We start from the raw sequence: 11,782 nt of genomic DNA on the forward strand, positions 1-11,782 counted from the left end.
TGACGGGCTTGGTCACCGCCGCTGGAAGACAAAGCGCATGGGGCCCGGGTGGCGCTGGCCCTGGCTGCGCTGGGGAAGGTTCCCCCCTGCTCCACGGGGCTCTGGCTTTCAGGGCTTTCCCAGGAAGAAGAGGGGCACCGCTCTCTCATGGCACCTTTCTGCACATGGTAAGCTTGGCTTAACTGTGCCTAAAGCCAGGTTACACCAGCTGTGCCACCGTTGCTATTGCCATATCACACAAGTGCTGCTCTGTTGGGTGGGTGCCCCCCGTGCAGCAAGGCAGTTCTCAGCAGGTGCTGAGGATGCTCGGGAAGGGCAGAGGGCAGATTTGGCTAGTACAACACCCACGTGCTGTCCCACTTGCTACAGGAACCACAGAGATGCTGGCTGCCTGCACAAAACCAAAATCAGATCTGGATGTTGCCTCATTCACCACGGGTTTGTGGCTGGTCAGTAGATCCAGACTGGGGTGTATGCTGACTGATCCCCCTTTTCCAGTCCATCCCTACACCTCTGTCAGGGGACAAGAACAGCTAACACAGCAAAAGAAGAGGATGCCTCCACACCCAGCTGGATGTGGGTAGCCAGTGTAGTGTGAAAGCCTGTTCCCACCAGCTGCTGCTTCTCCCCTGTGCTCTGTGGATTACACTGGCTGCCCGAGAGCAGGGCTTTATTGCTGGACTTACCTTTGACAACTTTAACTGTAGTGGTCACCTCCTTTGTTATCAAGCTGTTGTTTTTAGACCTCCAGGTGATTTTGCAGGTGTAGTGTCCGCTGTCGGGGATTTCGAGGTTCTCGATGAGGAGCGAGGCATTCCCAGAGCTGTGCTCTGGGACACTCACCCGCTCTCGGAACCGAGACAGCAAAACGTGGTCGCCAGAACCGTCCCTCCGAAAGATGGTAGAGGAGCCACCATCTCGCTCCATGCTCCAGCTGAGCACGTGCTGTGTGAAGCCTTCTGAGGGCGTGTAGGTACACGGCAAAGTGATGGAACCTTTCCATGTGCCCTTGATCTGGTGGACACCAGACAGATCCAGGAAGGCTGCAGGGAACAACAGTTGAAGGGGAGAAGTAAGAGTGCTGCAGAAGAGGAGGTGGAAATCACCAGGCTGTGGAAGCCAGCACGCAGCCACATCTTGGATGTGCTGCATATCACAGCCAGCTAAACCAGGGCCTGTCCCCACCTCACTGAGCATAGGGAAGCAAACAGTTGTGTTGACCTCATGGCTATTTTTGTTGTTTCTTTCTGTACACTGGCCAGTTCTCAATTCCTTCTCGGTACGGACAGGCACAAGTCCTGCTGCTGGTGGCAGCATCACAGCTACAGTCTTCCTTAAGAAGCATCTCTTATTCCTGCTCTCTTCAATGCATAACGGGAAAAAAAGTGCACTCTTTTATTCTGGCCCATTTTCTGAACCTGCTGATCATCTTCCTTCTTAGCCTGCCAGCATCAGCTGTCCTGGTAGGAGCCTTCAGGGATCTGCTCTGCAGTACTGGCCCTGTAACAGGACTGGTGGACCCAACCCAGTCTTTTTTCTTCAGCCTTAGAGCTTCAGATCTGACGTAGATGTCTCGGATCATACCTGCTTCAACCAGATAATAATCACCCTGCTGAGTACTCAAGTGGGCACAGAAGAAGAGAGGGCAGATTTTGTGGTACCCGGCTCCTTCTCCCGGTCTCTCCATCTGTTTGCCCACTGAAACCACAGCTCCTCTGGAAAGCACCTCTTGTAAGCAGCAAATTAACTGAATGTAGCTGGACTTGGCTCACCTCTGCCCCCTTGTCCCACTGCCCTTTCCCCCCTCCTCAGAGAGACTGCTCATATTCAGCTGCATTAACTCACAACGTAGCTTGAGAGGCAGATTCCAGAAATCTACAAAGCTGGTGCTTTTTTCAATGACGAAATAGGAAACATACTTCAGCTCATTTTTCTGAATTTCAGGAGCGTTTCTGTGCTTCTGTATACAACTCGTTAAAGCACCTTTCTCCTGTTCCCCGAAACCTTCCTCTGCCAGTGTCAGTATCACATGTGCCTCAGCTGGCTCTGAATCTAAGCAGAGGTTCCAGCATCACCTCTCCTAATGCACACAGAGTCAGCAGATCAGCAGAGTCCAAGGGGAATCGTGTGTGCCCACACCTAGACTCACAATTGCAGCTCCTCTTCGTCCCAGAATCATGCTAGCTGAACAATGGGGACAGTTACTAAGTTCTAGAAGAATGCATATTCCAGCTTCACAAAGACTGTTTTGGAAGCTACCACACCAGAGCAGGTCCTCTCCAAGGGTCCTGAGCAATCCTGGTTTATTCTTGCTTTGGGACATAGGAGCTTTAGCTTGATACTGCCCCATTTGCTCCACTCTTGGAAGCACCTGTGGTATCTGATACCAAAGGAGACCCTTGTGAATTCTCAGGCTCTGTTTTTCATGCAAGAAATGAAAGATTTCCCCACACTCAAGAATTTTTTTAAAATCAGACACTATAATTAAACATATTTCCCCCACCTTCTCAGCACTCTGAGTTTTGCTCTCATCTGCTGAAGCCTTTACTCACCGCTGCCGCTGCTGAAAGCCATCGTGAGCACTGCTGTCCACACAGCAACTCCCATGCCCCCCGAGCTGCAGGCCCCTTCTCCTTGCCCTGCACTTGTGAGAGACCCCCACGCTCCTGGGACCAGAATGCAAGTGAAGAACACTTCCCTTTCTTCTGTCCTTTGTCATCCAGGATCCTCTTTCTGAAGCATCACGAGTCCATTTCGCTGCTGACTTAGGTGAATGATAAAGGATGGACAAAGACTGTAAGGATGTGCCCAGTTCCATTTCACATTGCCCTGTCCACACCCACTTCTTTTGCTCTTGCCATTCTCTTGACTTGTCTGTCTAGCACTCTTTTTTTTTTTAATTATTTTTAATAATTTTGTGTTTCTTTTTTCCCTTTTACTTTCCCCCTCTTTTCTTCCCCATTTGCATTCACTTCACAGAGAAAGAGCTTTATGAGGACTACACAGTCAAGCACTCTGTGGCAAGGGAAAGCAGACTGGGGGATGCTTGTGAAACGTGAATTCAGTTTCCTCTGGCTTGTGTGTGGTGACACTGCTCAGCAGGGTGCTCAGCATCTCTCTCTCTTGTGCCATGGAGCCTCAAAGTTGGGCATCTGAAGTGCTGGGGTTTAATCCCCTAGCCCTGAAGGAGGGCTGGCATATGGACAATGCCCACAAGCAGGCAGGAAAGCCCCTCCTGGTTGATTGGTTTGCACCCTGGGTCTGGCCAGCCTTGGGTGGGACCTGATGAGGAGATCACCCCCAGGTGCCCCCACCTTCAGCATTAAGTTGAGGGTGGGGCAAGGAGCCACCTCTATAAGAGCTGACTCTGCTGGCAGGGGGGTGTCTGCTTATGCAGAGGATGTGCTGTGTGGGGATTCTGGCTATCAGAAGGGGCTCCCTGAATCTTCATAGCAAGGGGAATTCTGAGGATGGCAGAGCAAGATTTTTCAGTTTCCATCTGGGAAACTACTATATAATTGGAGTCATTGTCTGGCTGGTTCCATCTCCCATGGCATGGGTCCCTGGCCAGCTTGCTCCTTTCTTCATACCCTTTGTGGTGAGTAAGTGCATTAACTCGTTCTACCCCTGGTTGTCTGGCACTCTGATCTCTGGTGTACCCTGTGGGAGTGCAGGGAGGAGTTTGGTTTCTGGCCTGCCTGTTAATGATAATATCATTTTATGTTGGGTAAGTGGTCAGCAGAAGAGCATCCAGAAATGGGAAGGCACAGGTCTGAGTGTGATCACTTGCAGAAGCATGAGGTAGACACCAAGCTGTTTGATGCTCAATTCCATTTCCTCAGTGTTTTCTCCTGCTGATGGTACTCAGCTCTTCCACCATATGCATGTACCAGCTTCTGTGGCAGCAGACTCTCTGAGGGCAACCCTCTTCACTTTCCAAGCAGGTCAGCGTGTGGCCTGAGTGAGGAAGAGAACAAGCCCTAGCTTCTCTGCCAAACAGCCTGAGCCTTTTAGACTAGAAAACTTAGGATGCCACTTTTACTGCTTTTTTTCTGTTTTAACAGAAAATGTGCAGAGGTGTTTTTTTTTAAAAAAACACCCAATGCATCCTGCTTTTCACTGTGATAGGAATTTCCCTGCAAGAGCTCCATATTTCACTTGCCCAGAAGCTGCACCCTATTGCAGTGCAGATACAGGTGCAGTTACACTGACCGGGGCCATGGAGAAGGTGCCTGGGAAATGAGCTGTGAACACGCTGGAGTCATCCACACTGAATGGTACACAAGCTTTTACCATCTGCTGGTGATTGGATGCTCACTGTCTGGTGTTCTCACTTTTACACCATCACAGACTATCTTGGAACACGTTTCTGCTGCGATGGTCCAGACCACGGGCAAAAGTCACCGTGTTCTCTGCTCTGTGAGCACACAGGGTTTCCTAGGGAGGTGTTAGCAGTGGGGCTTTAGTCCAGCAGAGGTTCTGGGGATACACTACAGCAGTGCCTTTAAAAGCACATCCAAAAGTCAGTACCTATCTGGCAATAGAAGCTTGTCCCAGCAGACTATCTCCTGTGCAGAAGACTTTGAAACAATCTGGATTTGGGGAACAAGCCCTGGAACAAGCTGAAAGCCCAACTAAAACTGCTGATGTGACTCTTTTCTGAACCGGACATGCAAGACTTCCTGAAGCTGTAATTACAGGGGGTAAAAAATGACTATTTAGCTAAAATTAGCATGAAGAACAGTAGTTCCTCAAACATTGATCTCCACAGTGTCTTGCTCTCCTCTGTCTTGCCTTATTGCTCTCTTCTTCTTAGCCCAGAGCTCTGGCCACATCGCACCACCTCAGATGAGCATTAGTGCAAGTCAGCTTGTGCAGCCAGAGCCAAGCCCCTGTTTGTGTAGCCAGGGCAGCCACAGTGAGGCAACCTGAGCGTGCTGAGCATCACTGTGCTCCCAGCTGAGAGCTCACCCCCTGCAAAGCCAGCCTGTGCACTGACACCCCGGGTGGCTGGCTGACTGTCGGCGGGTCAACTGCCCCAGAACCTTTAGGGCTGCTTCTTCACCTCGTGTGAAATTCACAATTTCTCTCTGAAAAGGAAGATGAAAGGAGAGCAGAAAGCAAGCTAACTGTTCCCTAGACTGTGTCTGACTACAGTCTGCAAACATCACCTGATGCAACATCCCAAACATATCCCAAACTCTAGCAGGTTCACAATAATTCCTCTGCTTTCAAGTGGAGGGCCCTAATGTGCTCCTGGGAGTGTCATTGCCAGGGGCCCGCACAGGCATTCTCACACACACACTTCTATAGGCAAAACAAAGAGAAATGTAACAATCTCTGAACTTTGTAGCCCTGAAGTTTAATGGTTTTCATCCACTTTTCCACATTGGCAATTCACTGCATGTGCACATTGACCTTTTTTTCCAAGACATCATCACCAATGAAAGCTGCTGTTTGTTCCCTTTCAATTTTGAAATCAAGAGATCCCAGCCACTGATTTTTAAGTACATTCTTAACAAAAAGAAATAAAAACTTGTTTTACAGGAAGTTCAGAGGGAAAGTGTAAGGTTGCTGATAAGAACCTGTAAAGTGTGTCTGGTGGTTTGTGAACTTTTATATCATTCATTCCTCTAATTTCTCATTTGACATCTCTGTATTTTGGGTTTTCATAGCACTGGATGAGTAGCGTTGTGTTCCACGCTTACCTCTGTATTGCACAAAAGTACTTTCCCCCCACTTTAAAAGTGCTACCAGATAATATTAGCTAATGTCTGCTTCCTTGTCTCCTTGGAGAAATTGTAATTAGTCACTATTCATCCTCCCTACACTGGTCGTGGTGAGTACACTTGGCTCATTTTGCCTCATTCTTCTCTTTTTTTCCAGGCTGGGGAAGTATAATGCATTTGCACAGAAGTGCCACTAATCATCTTTTATTGTCATTCTTGTTAACTTTTCTAGCTCTGCTAAACCCTTCTAGGCAGGGACACCTGCAAATATCCGTAAGGTGGAAGCATTCCATGGGTTTTTACAGCATCACAATCCTTTTCTCTATTGCAGTACAATGCCTTTACTGACAGCACCCAATAGTCCTTTCTGAATGCTCGTGAGCTTTGAGCTGGTGCTTGCAGAGAAGTGCAGATGCAAATCTCTCCTGAGTGCAAACAGTGAATCTGGGGGCCATAATCCTGTCTGTGTCACCAATATCCCCCTCCCCGCTCAGATCCCTCATTTTGTTTTACATCTGTGGATGTGGCTTTTTGCAGATCCTTTTGGTCATGTGAAGCAATAATCTTAGTACAGTGCTCTTGGCCTGGGACCTGCACACCCTCCATACGTGGAGAAAGGGAACCAGGAAAAGCAAAATCAGAAGACCTATGCAGCAGTCTATAACTGAAGCCCCTAAAGAGGTTTGCAGTTTCACTGTGGAGATTGTTAAGCCTCTGCAGATCATGGAGGAGCAAAAACTGCTTGTCCAGCCTATTTTTCAGAAGCAAGGGTGAATAGGAATATAAACTTTGCCTGGGTGAAGGTACTCTTCAGGACTGCCCTTTGTAGAGCACTGTTGGTTTGCATACAGTATCCCCAACCTCATATTCAGATTCCTGGGTGTTTCCAACACAGTCACAGTCATTGTTTTTTGCATTTATTTCTTCAGAGCTTATGGTTTTCATGGGCTCTGTCACGTAGTTGTTTTCAGTGGAGATGATGAAATCCTCATAATGACCCACTGAAGAAGCTCTCGTTCTTGAGTTATGGCTGAAATCAAAATACAATGTGAAAGAGGAGTTGCAGCCAGAGGAGACAAAGCATCTCCCAACCATTACAATTCTGAGCAGGACTGTGGTCTGATTCAAACCCTTGTAATGGGTCATGGGAATATGGCAGTGTTCTGAAGGAGGCAATCTTGTCCTTTGCTTCCAGGTAGCAAGAGGACCTTGGACATTACAGCAACGTTACCTCCAGTCCAGGGGGAGTTTCAGAGGCAGCAAAAGGTATGTAAGCAACACAGGAATTGTCACCATTTCTTGGAATGGCACAACTAAACTACTGCTCTTTGCAAGGTACACAGGTATGTCTAAGTGGTGAGGATAAATCCAGATTATACTCTGGATATATCAGAGTACAATCTGCATCAGGAGCCTTACCTCTCTAGAAGGGCAAGTCCTGTTCTTTGCATTTGAAAAGACATTGGGAGTTTATTCTTGGCAATGATCTTCAATAGGCCTCACTGGGTTGAGGAGTTAATAAACAGCTCTTGCAATATTAGAATCATAAAAATGAACAAAGGAAAAGATCTTCCTTCCTACATTGTTTGTTGATGTGGAAAGCCCACAGATCACCAGTACAATGTACTACTGAGCTAACTTTGAACCTCTTCTTCCATACTGCTTAAGAGACTTTCATGTTGTCAGCTAGGTAGCACTGTGGGTTTTTTCTGCTCTGATACAGTCCCCAAAGACTCATCAATAGGTCAGATAAGGGTTATACTCACAATTTTACTTCATAGACTGCAGCTGGAAAAGAATAATCAGAAATGTGTGTCAATAATTTTCATTTATATTATTAAAAAAATTTCTACCGTGTGTCATCTTGATATAAAAAAGTGACCTCTGAAGAGAGAATAAAAATAGGAACCTTCAAGATCATGTTAGGTGAGTGATGACTCAGATTCCCAGGAATCAGTCCAAGAAAATTAAAACAACCCATATCCCAGCTGTAGCACAACTGGGTTAAAACAACTGGCCCAGGGTCAAAAGTGACATTGCGTTTAGAAACTAGAAGTTCCCAGTTCCCACAATTTTCCTCTTCATTAGAAGTTCCATAAAGAGGAATTCAGAAAGAGGTTATTCTGTGTTCCTTAAAAAAAAAAAAAAAGGCAAAAGGAGTATTTGATTATTATTATTAATTGGTGGCATAGAGCTGTGGGAAGGAAACAGCTGTCTTTCTGTTAAAGAAACAGGGTTAAAAACCCACAACCCAATGCCCAGCCTGTTCTCTGCACCCTGCCAAGTGCAATCAGTGAGGAAGGGGCTCTGAGAAAATGTTTGGTCAGGAGTTTTCTGGTGTCAGTGCAGGAAAGATAAACGTGTTCAATAAATAGATCCCATGTCTGAAGACTAGGAAGGAAACAGATCCATGTGGAGCAGGGAGAATTAATGGTGAGCTCTTCTCTGGGTACCAGCTGAGGGGACTGCTGAGCAGTGGCTGGTGCAAACGTGTGTTCTGGAGCAGCAGGACACGACTGACTCACTCCCAGCCACCCTGAGAGATCTGATCCTCTGAGGTGGTGGAGTGGGTGGGAGCCAGAGCCACTGGGTGTCCTGAGGACTGGAGGGAAGCAACTGTCCCCCAGTGACCATGGGGAGCCCAGGGAGAGGGAGCAGAGGCCAAGATGCCCCCGGAGCCCACCTGGGGTGGGCATGGTGTGGGCAAGCTCAACCCAGTACAGCACAGCTGGGCTGTCTGCTGGGTCCCCCTGGCTGGTGTCACCCAGGAAAAAGGGGCTGCTCTGCCTCCTCAGTCTCCAGGCACGTTTTGATTGAGTGCCTGCATGGTGCAGGTGCCAGAGGTGCTGCCAGTAGTGGTGAGCATAGTATCAGCCCCATCCCCCAAACCCTCAAAGTAAAACCAAGCTGGGCATGCACAGCACATTCAAGTTTTCCAGGACATTCTACTCACAGTCCTTGGGCTTTCTAATGCAAATGATAAGGAAGATGACAAGGAAAACCACAGCACCAGAAACCACAGCAATCAGGATGATCAGGTACAGGGGCAGGTGAGTCCTCTGGAAATCTGGAACAATAGGGCAGAAGACCCTCAGACAGAGAAGCACTGCCACATCACAGCAGCCAGCCCTGTCATGGGCACGTGGGGCTGTACTGCCTGTACCTGCCCCTGCTCAGGCCCTTCCTAACAGCACCTCGCTGATGGAGCTCTGAATGGGGGCAGGGGTGTGAGCCAGAGTCACACTGCACACATCTCGCCGAGAGACTGGGGCCATCAAGACAACCAGCAGAGCCTCCTAATGCTGAGGATCTCTGAACTAGGAGCTGGGCAAAACAGCTGCACCAGACATCACAAAATAAAGGGTCTCAGCTAGCCTGATCTAGTGTAAGGTGTCCCTGCTCATGGCAGGGGGGGTGGAACTGGGGGATCTTTGTGGTCCCTTCCAACCCTGACAGATCTGTTTTAGCAGAGGACTTAGTAGTGTTGGCTTGATGGTTGGACTTGATGATCTTAAAGGTCTCTTCCAAACTAAAGGATTCTATGATACTGCTCAGTTGTATTTGGAACATGTTTAATTCTACCACAGCACTGCAAAGCTAGAGGAGCTGTAGAAAATCTGCTGCAGTCATACTGAGGCTTTTCTGCTGCTCCAGCTTTGACACTCAAAGAGATCAACTCTGTATGCTCCAACTATGAAAGCTGTCCCTCCCAAAAACCAACAACATCCAGAGTCTTTTAAAGACTCAAATCATCTAGGTGCCTTGAGAGCAGCCATTAATAAAATTTTGAGCCAAAAGGCAGAACACTCTTTTTGGGGCTGAAACTACTGACTGCTGTTCCTAATGTCACTCTTAGCTTTGTTTTGCTCTCCACTTACTCTGAGTTGTATAGTTCTTTTCTGGATATCCCTCAGCATTCTCAGAAGTTGTTACTATTACAGGCAGATCTGCAAAACAAACAGGAGAGAGAGACTCACAAGGCATTTCCAGTCCTTATTTTAGCACCAGCAGATCCTGGATTGTAGCTGTAGGATCAAAGAGGATGTTTCCATAACCTTTACAAGGCAGTAAAACCAGGCAAACTCTAGAAATGAGTACTATATATACACTATATCATACAGAAAGTACATATAGTACTATATATACACACTAGATAGGTACTGTAGTGTGTATGTGCTATCTATATATCCACGAACTATCTATACTTATAAACACAGTACATATCTGTATAGACATGTCCATCTACACACACCCAAACACCTCTAATAGTGGTTGAGCCTGTGGAGTCCAAGAGGTCGCTGAGGTGCCTCTGAACACCAGCTCAGGATTTTTTTTTTGTTTTTTTGTTTTTTTTTTTTCCCCCCTGTAAAGGGAAATCACAGTTGACTACATCTTTCCTCAGCTTCTGCTCCCTAGCTGCTGATTCTCACAACCTGCTCTGTGGTGGGTGGAGCACTATAAATTCAAATGGAACATAACCCAAAATTACAAAGTTTCCACAAGAAGAGCTACTCTAGCTCAGGTCTAAATTCCCACATCCCACAAAACCAAACTGGAAATGACAAGACCTCCCTCAAAGCAACTGTCCTTGGCAGGATAGAGCATTTCCAATCAGGTCTGAAGCAGCTTTTGCATCACTTGTATCTGCCACTAGTGATCCTAGCTCTGCCTCCTACATCCATGGCTTCATTCAAGACCAGAAAACAGGCAAACAATTCCTTTTAAGAAGAACAGAAGCCAGAACATCCTATATGGTCTACAAGTTAGGAGAAGGTATTTCTAGCAGCCCGAAGGCACAAGGCCTCTCATGCAGACACAACCTCCCTACCAGCAAGTTAAAGCCCTCTGCAGACCGGAGGTTGAAGAAAGCAGGATGTTAACCTCAATGTTTCTGAATGTAGAAAAGCTGAGGCATATGGACTAAAATACAATATTGTCAAGACTGTATTCCCCAGCAACAAAATCCACTGCTGAGCCCTAGTGTCAAACCCTCCCCCAGCTTCTTGTCCCGACCGTCTGCCATAGCTGCTGTTCCCCTGACCTGTGGTTGGGTGGCGTGTCTCAGAGGTTCCCACATCACTCCAAGAGGCTGCTGTGGTTGTGGGCAGATCTGCAAGGGGAATGAGAGAGAGGGTCACCCAGGAGTTTGACAGCGTTTGTGGTGCCGTTGCCACGCAGAACTTCCCCACGGGCAGGATGAGGCCAGGAGGAACCAGCCACCAGCTGCAGGACAAGGTCAGGGACTGTGTGCTAACAGCATTAACGAACGTGGCTGTCATTAATTCCCGTTCCCTTGATGTATGCTCTTATGTGCAACTGCTATGAGAAACTACTCGTCATTTCAGCCGTAACCTTTGTTCCACTGGGAGCTCAGTAGGCTTTGCCTCTTTCAAAGGTCACCGTGTGGTATTTGTGCTTGGCTCTGCAATCTCAGGCATCACGGCTCTGATGACTGAGTGACCAGCCCAGGAAAGCAGCGAGTCTTGCACAAGGCATCCATCATGCAGCATCTTGCAGAGCCTGGGTACATCAGAGCACAGCGTGTGTGTAGATTGTGGTGTTTTCCCCAGACACGAAACTGATCAGGACAAGCAAAGGCCAGACTGATTTTTTCATCTGCTGAGTTACCTCCTTGTATGTTCCTCAAAATCAAGTCCTGATTCCTCATCTAAATTTGCTAAACTGCAACAGGCAACATTACACAGAGAGAACTTTAAAAAAGCCAAAGAGGAATAAATATGTTTTGAACACAAAACCTCTTTTGCATCAGAAAAGAGCTGTTCCTCTAAGGAGGAGGAGGAGGAGGAGGAGGGAAATCGAATACGGGAAATGAAACAGGATAGAAATCCACTGACGGGAAGTGCTTCAGAACACAGAAGGCCAAGGCTGTTCGTGACCGCGCCTTTCAGGGAAGGGAGCAGGAGCGTGGTTCTGTCCCCTGCAGAAGGACGCCAGGTGTTTGCCCCGGGCACTCACCGCTCACGGCCAGCTCCACGGCGTCGCTGCGCCGCGCGGCCCCGGCCCGGTTCTCCGCCTCGCAGTAGTAGGTCCCG

The 11,782-nt window shown here is 47.8% G+C and overlaps 1 protein-coding gene across 1 annotated transcript; it reads right to left on the bottom strand.

The window, feature by feature from the left end:
* Positions 1–686: 686 nt before the first annotated feature.
* Positions 687–10,839, bottom strand: VSIG4 (V-set and immunoglobulin domain containing 4; the record flags this gene model as incomplete). Its single annotated transcript, XM_008935497.1, has 4 exons — positions 687–1,043; positions 8,683–8,796; positions 9,608–9,676; positions 10,771–10,839. Coding segments are annotated over 4 exons (609 nt in total), but the record flags the coding sequence as incomplete, so codon positions are not given.
* Positions 10,840–11,782: the final 943 nt, after the last annotated feature.

Source organism: Merops nubicus, unplaced genomic scaffold, assembly GCF_000691845.1.
Source record: "Merops nubicus isolate BGI_N331 unplaced genomic scaffold, ASM69184v1 Scaffold43492, whole genome shotgun sequence".
NCBI classification, from domain to species: domain Eukaryota; kingdom Metazoa; phylum Chordata; class Aves; order Coraciiformes; family Meropidae; genus Merops; species Merops nubicus.